Consider the following 12,239-nt stretch of genomic DNA (forward strand, 5'->3'; position numbering starts at 1 on the left):
AAATTGAGCATACCCCATCCTTGCCACCATTAAAATATGTAAAACCAAATACCATATTCCCCTCTTAATATTTCCAGGCCTGGAGCCAAGCAGATACATCTATGGTTTAAGATCAACTAAACACCCTGGGATTTCCTCTATCCATTTTTGGATCCTCGTCCAATATCTAACCACTTCCGGACATGTCCACCATAAGTGAACATATGTGCCAATCCCTTTACCACACTTCCAACAATCGGCCGACAACCCGGGGAACATTTTTCTCTTCTCCTTTCTGCACTCCTCTTTTGGATTTAACTTTCCTTCCCGAAGGAGGCATTTTAGAGTATCCCTGGCCATCCTGTCTCATGCTGGATTTGGCTGACCCTTTCATGCATTGTGGAACGCAACTCTTGTGGCTTTAGCAAAAGGCATCTCTAGCCAATAGGAAGACACGTGGTTCTTTTGGTTCGTTTCTACAGTTGCCCTCCTTTTTAAAGGACTCCCCCACCCCAACAGGTGGCCAGGTTGGAACCCCCCTGTTGCCCGTTGGCTACAGGTAAGAGAGTTGCGAGTCCCTTTCCTGTTACTTCCAGAATGCCTACATGTCTTCTTCCCCTAAACACTAAAGCACAGCATCAAACGCTTCCTGGAATTGGCACTTGTGTGAAAAATGGCCGCAAGTCAATTTTTTTCCCCCAGTGACGTTGCAACTTTGAACGGTCACTAAATGAATAGTTGTAAGTCAAGGACTACTTGTAATGAGGATTCCGGCAAGGTAAAGATAGCTGCAAAGCTTGATCCCAAGATTGTTACGCCTCTGAATGGGCTGCTGTTGGGTTCCCCCAGATTCAATTGGTAAGCGTACATGAGAAAGAGAGAAAGAGAGAGAGAGAGAGAGAGAGAGAGAGAGAGAGAGAGAGAGAGAGAGAGAAAGAGAAAGAGAGAGAGAGAGAGAGAGGGAGAGAAACAAATAAGAGAATGAGGGAGAAATAGAGAGAGAGAGAAACAGAGAGAGGCAGACAGACAGAAAGAGAGAGAAACAGTGAAAGAGAGAGAAACAGAGAAAGGGGGAGAAAGAAAAAAGAGAAGAGAGAGACAGATAGAAAGAGAGAGATTGAAACAGTGAAAGAGAGAGAAACAGGAGCGAAACACACAGAGAGAGAAACAGAGAAAGGGAGAGAGAGAAAGAGAAACAGAGAAAGAGAGGGGGAGCGAGAAGCAGAGAAGAGAGAGACAGATAGAGAGAAACAGTGAAAGAGAGAGAAAGGGGGAGAGAGAAAGAGAGAGAGAAAACAGTGAAAGAGAAACAGAGAAGAGAAAGAGGGAGAAACAGAGAAGAGAGAGAGAGAGAGAGAAGAGCAGCGAAAGAGAGAAAGGAACAGAGAAAGAGAGAGAAAGAAAGGGGGGGCTGAAACTTTGCAAAGGGGCGTCGCAGAGGGAGGAGAAAGCAGCGAGGGGGGGGGGAGGGAGGCAGAGAAAACCGCGCAGGGGGGATCCTGAGACAGAGAAAGAATTCCGATTCATCCTGGACGGAGATGGAAGTTGGATTTACCGGCCAGAAGATGCGGTGAAGGGGGGAGGCGTGGGCGGGGGAGGGGGGGCGCGGCTGCAGGGAGAGGGACCCTCGGCAAGCAGCCGCAGCTTCCCGTTTTTAGGGTTCAAGGCAGTTTCCAAACTCCAGAGCTCCGAGACCCGCTTCCTTCGGGAGCGGAGGGCGTTCGGGATCAAAAGGAAAACCGCCCCACCTTCTTCGACAAACCCCCCACCCCACCCCACCCCCGGCAACACACCGTTTTCTGCAGTTCAGCCTCCTCCCCCCTCCTCTCCTCCTCCTCAACCTCCTCCCCCCCTCCTCTCCTCCTCCTCCTCCTCCTCCTCCTCCTCCTCTCCTCCTCCTCCTCCCCCCTCCTCCTCCTCCTCCTCCTCCTCCTCCTCCTCCTCCTGCTCCTCCAGCAGCCACTCGGATCTTGTCGCGGCCGGGCTGGCCCCGGAACCATGCCGCTGCCCTGCCGGAGCTGGACGCTGGCGCTGCTCACCCTGCTCGTGGGAATCCTGCTTTTGGCGGACATCGCCGAGATCGAACTGGAGATCGGGTACAAGAAGTGGCGCGCGAGAGGGGCAGCCCACCCAGGCAGCCGCCCACCCAACCCCGCATCCTCCCCGCCAGCCAGGGGTCTCTTCTCTTGGGGCTGCTTAAGAACAGTTGGAGGCAGGAGAAATCCGGAGGGGGGCGGGATTGTGGGGGGGGGCTGTGTGGGGAAGCTGATAAACGGGGTGGGTGGGTGGGTCAGACAGGTGGGGGGCAAGGGAGCGGCTTGGCTTGCCTAGGCAGCAGGGGGGGCCCGGGGCGGTAGGTGGGTGGGTGGGTGGGGGACACAAAAGACAGGCTGCTGGAAGAAAGGGGGTACCAAGAGGACTTGGGGGAAGGGCGGGGAGGGGGCGCCGGAGTTTTCTTTGTTTCCAGCGCCGCCTGTTCTGCCTCGGCGGCTGGAGGAGGGAGGGAGAAAAGGAGCTTGCGGGGAGGTGGGGGGGGAAAGACGCTTTCCTTTTATCACACACAACCCCCCCCTCCGGGAGCGAAGAATCGGCGGCTAGCCAAAGCAGGGAAGGTTTTTTTTTTGGGGGGGGGGAGGGCGCGCGCTAAGGGGGCGTGGAGGAAACCACCCCGCCCGGCGCGCTCCTCAATTGCGATTGTTTCGGGAAATTCGCGTGGCCGGTTGGGGGTGGGGGTCCCCTCTGACCCCCTCTTGCTCCTCCTGGACTCCGCACCCCACTTCCCGGGCTCCACCTTGGCGTCGGCTTCCACTGCCGGCCAGGGAACCTCGACAGTGTTCCTCTGAGCAAGTGCAGAGTTCAGCTCCTTCTGGCCGGGGCAGAACCATTCCGGGACTTCGCCAAAGACGGCCGATCAGCCCCATTCCCCGCAAACCCCACTTTTAGTTGCCTTGGCAACCCCTCCGCGCTTAGACCCCCTAAAATGGGGAAGGGAGTCTTTTTGCAAGCAAGGGAGCTGACGAGACCCTGGGAAGAGTTTGGAAAAGACCCTTAGCCTTAGCCCAGGGGAGACCTAGTCTGTGCGCCCCGAACCGGGCCGGCAACCTGCGTTCGCACCAGGAGCTAAGCCCGGCTCGTCTGAACGGTGGTGACTTGTTTGGTGGCTTCACGTGATGATGTGTGAACCCCGCCGGTTTGATGAGTTCATTGTTCAGCGGATTGGGCAGACCTACCTACCCTTCCCACGACGCCTGAGACTGCCACCACAGAATTTAGCACAGAAGCGAAAGTGAGTTAAATAAACGAGATGGGCTTTGCATGGCAGCCCCGTGCTTCTATAGTGGCTTTAATTTGGGTGGGATTCTGCGCCCCCCCCGCCCCCCTTGTGACTTCTATAAAACCACAGTTAAATCAACCCTGCCTTAGTTTGACTAGCAACCCTATCTTAGAAGGAAAGACCAGTAGCTCATACCCAGGCAGGGCTAGTAAAGGACGGGCTGTGGACAATAGGGTTGGGAGTCCAACCCATTGAGGAAGGCTGTTGGCTTATTAAGGCCTATTAACAACGGCAAGGAATGAGTCAAGAATCTGGGAAAAATAATTAGCTCTCGGCAGGATCCTGGAAGTGACAGGGGAAAAAAAACCCAGTCAAATGGTTCTTAGTCAGCCTTGTTTGGAAAAAGGCACTTTTTGGTATCAATGAAGATTTTTTTAAAAAAAAATTTAATTCCATTTATATCCCGCCCTTCTCCAAAGACTCAGGGCGGCTTACAAGCTTAGCAGTAGCCCTCATTCTATGTATATGCCTGCTTATTAGGGCTTTCACACACACACACCCCAGTGGCATTATTACAAAGTCAGCTTAATTGCCCCCAACAATCTGGGTCCTCATTTTACCTACCTGGGAAGGATGGAAGGCTGAGTCAACCTTGAGCCTGGTGGGACTCGAACCTGCACTAATTGCAGGCAGCTGGTGTTACTTAAGGAGGCATTAGCCCACTGCTCCACCAAGGCTTCCTCTAAGATGGAGGTAGAATTCAGGAGGGGGTCACTTGTGGTCCAGAAGAGCAATTCAATGAATGAGAAAAGCTTCAAGGGGTGTCTGTCAACATCCAGAGCACTTGTGGCTCTGGAAAACCAAACAGAAGCATTGCTGAATCAAATCTGATTTGGGTCTGGGGGAACTCAATATCTCAGGTTTGAGTTTCCACCACACCCTTAACTAGAACAACAGAATGACAGAATTGGGAGGAACCTTGGAGGTCTTCTAGTCCAACCCCCTGCTCTGGCAGGAAACCCTACACCATTTCAGACAAACAGTTGTCTGATCTCTTCTTAACAACTTCCAGTGTTGGAGCATTCACCACTTCTGGAGGCAGGTTGTTCCACTGGTTAATTGTTCTAACTGTCAGGAAGTTTCTCCTTAGTTCCAGGTTGTTTCTCTCCTTGATTAGTCTCCATCCGTTGCTTCTTTTCCTGCCTTCTGATAATTTGGTAAATAGATTGACCCCCTTTTCTTTGTGGCAGTCCCTCAGATATTGAAACACTGCGATCATGTCACCCTTCTTTTCATTAAATTCCAGCAACCGTTCTCTATATGTTTTAGCCTCCAGTCCCCTAATCATCTTTTTTGCTCTTCTCTGTACCCTTTCTAGAGTCTCAACATCTTTTTGACATTGGGGCAACCAGGGCAAGAAGTTTTATTATTCCATGTTGCTTGACACTCCTTGGCAAGGGTGAAGATTTCATGATTTGGGGTTTAGTCTGCTCTGCAAATTAAGTCTCTTTAGGCAATGATGGCTTGGTGTCTTGTGTGAACCCAGGACTTGGGTTAATTGAGTAACTAGGTTAAATGTATCATGAGGCAGCCCAGAGGGACACCAGCTTTTACAGCTCAGTTCTTCTGTGTGAGGAAGATGGAGAAAGAAAAGAGCGTATTTTGTCTTGCTGGTGGACTGGTTTCTATAAGAAAGAGGAATCTAGGTACATGTAAAAAGAGGGTGTTTTTTCTGTCCCATGGTTGTGGCTGCCATCTTGACTTTTTTGACCCCCTTCCTGCAAACAAAAGTTCATGAACCTTAACAACGTCCTGGGACCTGGTTACCTGCCATCAGCCTGGTTTATTGGGATGAACCGCGGAGGGGTAACATTGGAGATCGAAGGAGGACTTCGAAAGGTGGAACAACTCAGCTCTGTGTGGACAATTCTGGAAGGTGAGGGGTCTTCTCCAGAAGTTTCGAAGGTGATCGCGGCAGAAGTCAACTTCTGTTCTTAGAGGGATGACTTTTATCTATGGCAACCGCTCGCTCCATCGTCGTAGGTGAGCAGAAAGAACATGCAGGTGAATAAACAGGATGAGAGCAACGGAGGGGCCTGGAAACTCCTACACACCCCCACACCCCGACACACGGAGAGACTCAGAATTGGCAGCGCTCTGTGCTCTAGTCGACAGGAAAGAAGGGAAGGGAAGGGGAAGGAGATAGAAGGAGAAAAGGAAGGGAAAGGGAAAAGGGAAGAGTGGAAAGGGAAAAGGGAAGAGTGGAAAGGGAGATGGGAAGCGAAGCCTTTCACTGGCCTTTGTTGTTGAGCGACTTTTGCTTTTAAACGACATGCTTCTCCAAAACCAAGGCAAGGAGTGAAGGCAACCCCCAGCAAAAAGTGGTTAGGACCACCAAATCTCTGCCCCCCCCATCTCTGATCCTCTTCCTCCCTCCCCTTCTCTCTCTCTCTCCTCTCCTTCCGAGCAACAGCTGCATGGACGGAGCAGGATTTCCAAATGACTTTTTGGAAGGAAACCGAGGCCTGTGTAGAAATGGGTCAAGGGCCAGACTTAGCCTAAGAGCTAAGGGTTGCCAGCCCCTCTCGTGAACCTGTGAGACATCTACAGATGGGTCTGAGAGCTGATTTCCTTTCTAGTGCTGTGCCTTACTTTGAATTCAGAGAGAAAGCACCTGAGCTGTTAAACTCGGCGCTTCCCCAGCCTGGAGAGTCATTGATGGTCCAGGTAGATCAAGTTGGGGAAATTTTTCATGGCTAGGAGCATGATCTATTTTGCCAAGACATCAGAAACATTTACTAAGAGATGTAAGAAAAATCCAGGTTGCTTATAGGGATGTTTGTAAGAAAGGCCATTTAAGGAAGCAACGTCATCTCTAACACCTTGGGTCAGTGGTGGGATTCAGCTGGTTCGCACCAGTTCGGCAGAACCGATAGCTAATTTTTGTGTTGCCCGGGCCTAGAACGGACTTCCAGAAGTGGCATCCACACAGAGAACCGGCTGTTCACCTATTTGAATCCCACCCCTGGCTAGGAGTCCCCGAAGGTGACACAGGTTTGTGGTGGTGGGGGTTTCACAATAACCTGGGCTGTCAGGGACGGCACCATGCCCAGGTTTGCAAAACTCTAGTCAGCTTCTGAGGACAGCTGAAGAGATGACAGAGGACAATTTACGACCCCAATTGAGCCCAAAGTTTCCATTGCTAAACGAAAACGTTTGCTAAAGCCAACTTTGCCCCATTGGATGACCTTTCTCGCCACCGTTGTTAAGCGAATCACTGCAAACGTTAAGTTCGTAACCCCATTGCTTAGTGAAATCTGGCTTCCCCGGTTGAGTTTGCTTGTCGGAAGGTTGCAAAAGCTGATCCCATGATCGGGGACCCTGCAACCGTCATAGATACAAGTCAATTGCTAAGTGTCTGAATTTTGATCCCATGACCCTGGGGATGCTGCAACGGTCGTAAGTGTGAAGAAATGGTCCTAAGTCACTTTTTCCAGTGCCGTTCACTTCCGCTCTGGTCACTTCCTGTGTGAGAAGTAGTAACCCTTGACTGTATTTCGGTAACCTGTCTGTGGTAAGCAAGACAGAGTAACCTCAGCAGGCTCACATTCTGCTGGAAGAGGCGAGGTTTTCCTTTTTTGAAACTCGGTCTGTTAGGATGGATGGTGTTTTCTATAAATGATGTTAAAGATGCCTTTTTCAGGAGGCAACCGGAATTTCTTGTTTTTCTTTGAAGACGTTTCGCTTCTCATCCAAGAAGCTGCTTCAGCTCCATATGCTGGAGGGTTTGTGTTGTTCCCCTCCCAAAATGCTGGAAAACTCTGCTTTTGATTGTCAGCAGGAATGGCTGGAGAAGATCCAAGGAAGAGGGGGAAAAAAGGGGAAAAAAAGAAAAGAAATTTGAGAGCTCCATGTATTTAAGAAATACATAAAAATTGGGCAGGGAATCCAGACTATTGAAAGGAAAATGACTTGGTTTGAAACTTGTGGCGAACGTTTGAATTATTACTACCATTATATATGTTTCTGATGTCTTATAAAGCATGCTGTTTTCCCTCTGTATTTTCCCCCTTTCCCTGTTCTGGAAAGCTGAATCTATAGCATATGAGTTGGTTTTCTTTCCCAGTACTTCCACATGCGACATTGGCTTCTGTGTGGTTTCTTATTTGCTTGGGATGAATTTCTCTTTGTGTTCAGAGCAATTCATCTTTTTTTCTGTTTATTTTCTGAAAAATCTTTACCCTTTTCATTCAATGGAACAAAATGGGTGGAATGGGTGTACGGCCCATTGTCAAGCTGGTGTAAAACCAACAGCTAAGACGAACTAGTGGAAACAACGCTTCAGATTGGATCAGAATATTTTTGGATGTTGACTTATTTAATTATTCATTCATTCATTCACTCATTCAATTTCTATAGCAAGTGACTCTAGGCAGCGAGCTAAATTTAAGACCCGTTATGCCTTGGTGGAGCAGTGGGCTAATGCCTCCTTAAGTAACACCAGCTGCCTGCAATTAGTGCAGGTTCGCGTCCTACCAGGCTCAAGGTTGACTCAGCCTTCCATCCTTCCGAGGTAGGTAAAATGAGGACCCAGATTCTTGGGGGCAATTAAGCTGACTTTGTAATAATGCCGCTTGGGGTGTGTGTGAAAGCCCTAATAAGCAGGCATATACATAGAATGAAGGCTACTGCTAAGCTTGTAAGCCGCCCTGAGTCTTCGGAGAAGGGCGGGATATAAATGGAATTAAAATAAAAATAAAATAAAATTTTTACCTGAGACGATGTAAAAGCTTTCATCTTGTGTTTATAATGCTAGTTTAACCTTCAGTTGGAACAGGATACTTAAGAGTCTAATAAAAGAAGAATAAAATAAAATAAAAGAAGAAGCAGAGGTATCCATAAGGAGGGGGTTAAAACAGTCAGGATGGCTGCCACCACCACGTGATGAAAGCCTTACCCTTTTTATACATACAATGTGATGTTAAAAAAAGGTGGGCTTTGATTATATGGTTGGCCACCATCTTGACACTTTGAGCCCTGCCCTCTTGCAGACCCCCATGACAAGAAAAGGTCAAGAAAAATTGGGTGATGCTTAAAAATCCACTTTTTTCCTACAAAAGTGAGAAATTTTCACCTTCAGAAGGAAGGAAGGAAGGAAGGAAGGAAGGAAGGAAGGAAGGAAGGAAGGAAGGAAGGAAGGAAGGTAGGTCAAATTGCCAAATCAATATAGGAAGGAAGATTAACTAGGTTGGGAAAACAGGAAAACAAAATCATGGTTGGATTCCAGGCACTGTCACAGTGTGTTGACTGACCTATTCTCCAAATCACCTGCGGGCAGGACAAGAAGAAAGGATAGAAGCTTATCAAAGAGAGATCCAACCCAAAATTAAGGACAAATTCCCCCACAGTGAGAACAATTAACCAGTGGAACGGTTTGCCACCAGAAGTTGTGGGTGCTCCATCACTGGAGGGCTTTAAGAAGAGACTGGAACAGCCACTTGTCCGGTATGATATAGTGTTTCCTGCTTTCACAGGGGTTTGGATTAGAAAAATCTCCAACGTCCCTTCCAACTCTGTTATTCTGTATTTGGCATTCTAATCCAATCCTAAAAATAAAGTGAGAGGATTAAAAACAACGATCAGTCTATGAAGTGGTGAATAGATGTGCTAGAAAAAAGGATGCTTTGCAGAGATGAAAGAACTGGAGAGATTTAATGAATGGGGTTGATATAAATCAGATTTTGTTTGATTTCCTTTTCTTATCTCTTATTTTTCATTCCTCTGGTTTGCTTCTTCTCACTTGTCTTCTACCCTTTGCATAACACGATTTACTTCAAAAGGGAAAAGTGTAATGCGTATCTAAGTTTATAAGTATGATTGGAATGTAGTTAAATGTATGGCTTCACCTCTGCTTTTTTCCCGACCCTGTGGATTTCTTTTTATGTTTACACTTTCAAGGCAAATACCTATTTTTTTTTTGTACAGAATAATGTGCTTTATTATGGGTATACATTTGAGAACTCAAATCACAGTTGCCCCCTGAAAGCTTTAATGTAGCTTTCGGAGCCCCTCCTAATATAATGGTCACTAAATTGTAATGTTTAATGTGACAGAAAGGGGAAGGAATTGTCAGATTCATGGGGAGTACCCATTAGCTGTCTCTAATGTATTGTAAATGACTTTAATTTAAATTAAATGGAGTTAAACCCACATTCTTATCCTGAACCCAGTATGTTTGGGAATTTGTCCAATGCCTATTCAAAAGCCAAAGGTGGTGTTTAGATTGAAAAGTGATGTGTGTACCCTTGCATTTGAGGGGGGGGAAGGGACAGAAAGAGATGGAGGGGAGAGACAGAGAGAGAAAGAAAGAGAGAGAGAGATGGTCTACAGGGGGGATATCCAACCTTGACAAATTTAAGACTCGTGGACTTCAACTCCCAGAATTCCCTTGCCAGCCTGGCTGAGGAATTCTGGGAGTTGAAGTCCATAGGTTTTAAAGTTGCCAAGGCTGGACATCAGTGATCTACAGCAAGCAAACAACAATACCTTCTTGACGATGGCTAATTTCAGAAAAAGCTAGGCTGGGTTGGATCAAGACAGTAGCTGAATGAGGGTTCCTGGGAAATCCCCGGGCTGTAATCTAATCCAATTGTAAAGCACTTCCATGCTGTGGCCAAGAAAAAATTATGTAGACCCAAACAAGAAGACCCCAGTTAATGAGAAACTCAGAAGAAGAGACGGGTCGATCTGAACGCTGGAGGTAAAAGTCAGGAGACATTTGCTCCATCCTGCCTGCTTGCAGACGACTCAACTGTAAAATGCTGGTCTAGGGGCATCTTTTTGTTTGAAAAGCTTTGGGGAACACTGTGAATCAGAGAGCATCCTAGTAACCATTTGGAACTGTTTTCCCAGAAGCTCTACAAAAATTGTCACTGAATTTTACCTTTTAAAGACAGGAAATCATTGGATGATATACCCCCTTTTCTTAAGTCAATGAAGGAGAATCAATTATGTTGTTCTGTACCAGCCTACTACTGGCCCTGCAGAAAAGGCAGGGACAACCCCTTTTACAAGAAGGCAAGAGGCTGGAATTACGCCTGCCAAATTTATTACCACAAAAACAAACGGAACAAGACAAACCAAGAAACAGGAGCTTTAAGAAACATGAACTATCCAAGCGGTTGCCTTCAGCAAACCAGCCCTCCCCACACATTCCCCTTATATAGAGTTCAGGCTGTGGCTTCTCTCTGCCTCCTTCCGAGAAGCCCCATTGCCTTCCTCTGTTTACTCCTAATTGACTGCCTCCTGCATCGGGCGTCCTTGAACAGGGCCAGCTGTGGGTCATCTTCATCCACGCTGTCAGGCTCACACAGGTGGGTCTCCGTGGTGACCAAGTGGGAGGGGCCTGGCTGAGGGCTCTCATCAGCAAGATCTTCAACCCCCTCAGCAAGGTCTTCAACACCCCCCTCCTCCTTCTCTGAGTCGTCCGACCCAACTGCCGAACCCACAGGCTGACCTTGAATCACAACAGATGTCACCTTTGTGCCTTCCCTTCTCTCCTCTCCTTTCTCCCTCCCTTTTCCCTTCCCTTCCCCCTCCCCTTTCCCCTTTCCCCTTTCCCCTTTCCCTTTTCTCCTTTCCCCTTTCCCCTCTCCTTCCTTCCTTCCTTCCTTTCTTTTTCTTTTCTTTTTTCTTTTTCACTTCTCTTTAGGATGAAACTCATGTCTTCCTAGGAATGTTTCCTTTGAGTTAATGCTGGATGCGCAGTATGCCCCTGGTTATTTCTTTATTTATAATCAACATACCTTTCTCCTTTTATTATTATTATTATGGAATGGTACAGTATGAATGATGCTGCTCATAATGGAGGTTATCGAAAGGACAATAACCTCCCACTGAATTAAGTGGAAACCATAACTGAACAGCCCAGGATGTGATGCGGAACGCACGGTGGCCTGTTCTGTTCTAACAATCCCAGCATAATAATGAAGCTGCACGTTCCCCACCCTAACCCAGAAAACATGCTGTTCGAGTGCCGACCCATCCTTCTCCTCTTCCCTTTCCCTTCTCTTTATTCGGTTTCCTTTAGCTCTTTTTAAAAGGGATTCCAAAAGTCTTAGGGACACAGTTTCCACTCTGCAAGGGTCCCAGAACAGGAGAGGATAGGATTGCGAGGGGGGGGGTTTCTGGTGTTTTTTTTCCTTTTTCTTAAGTAGGAATTTCTTAAGAAATCCATTGTTCATCTTTCCCAGAGATGCATGACACAAACACAGAGAGATTGGGTTTATCTGAGATAGATAGATTGGTTTGGATTAGATTGTTTTTTTAAAAAGCATGACATAAAAAGAGAAAGGGGGAGAAAGGGAAGGAAGTCAGTCCTCCTAGCACCAATTCTTAGGTTCGTTTTGCCCCATTTTAAGCTTACGTTTTTGAGTTCTAGTTCTAGCTTTTTTTGTGCCTTAGCACGCGGTTACAGCAACAGGCTAGAAATGAGAAAGCTGTGGGTCCTGATCCTGCACCAAGGACTCAATTGCACAGATGTAATATATGGGCAGGGACGCGGTGGCTCAGTGGGTTAGGACGCTGAGCTTGTCGATCAGAAGGTCGGCAGTTTGGCGGGTCGAATCCCGAGTGCCGCGTAGCAGAGTGAGCGCCTGTTACTTGTCCCAGCTTCTGCCAACCTAGCAGTTCGAAAGCACATAAAAATGAAAGTAGAAAAATAGGGACCACTCCGGTGGGAAGGTAACAGCGTTCTGTGCGCCTTTGGCATCTAGTCATGCTGGCCACATGACCACGGAGACGTCCTCGGACAAGCGCTGGCTCTTCGGCTTTAAAACGGAGATGAGCACTGGCGCCTAGAGTCGGAAACAACTAGCACGCATGTGCAGGGGAACCTTTACCTTTACCTTAATATATGGGCAATGTTTAATTTCTCTCTTTATGGGGAAGGAAATGGCTGATACACAGAACATGCTTAATCCTAACT

The 12,239-nt window shown here is 47.6% G+C and overlaps 1 protein-coding gene across 1 annotated transcript in view; it reads left to right on the top strand.

Annotated features, from left to right (window-relative positions):
* Nucleotides 1-1,977: 1,977 nt before the first annotated feature.
* ST8SIA2 (ST8 alpha-N-acetyl-neuraminide alpha-2,8-sialyltransferase 2) overlaps nucleotides 1,978-12,239 on the top strand; it is a gene marked incomplete at both ends in the record, with an annotated part of 28,855 nt that continues 18,593 nt past the window's right edge. The window contains one exon of the mRNA XM_083371382.1: nucleotides 1,978-2,075. Coding sequence (XP_083227508.1) covers nucleotides 1,978-2,075 — 98 coding nt within the window. The remainder of the gene's footprint in view (nucleotides 2,076-12,239) is intronic.

The sequence above is a fragment of the Vipera ursinii genome (genome assembly GCF_947247035.1).
Source record: "Vipera ursinii genome assembly, chromosome: 11".
In the NCBI taxonomy this organism is placed as follows: Eukaryota; Metazoa; Chordata; class Lepidosauria; order Squamata; family Viperidae; genus Vipera; species Vipera ursinii.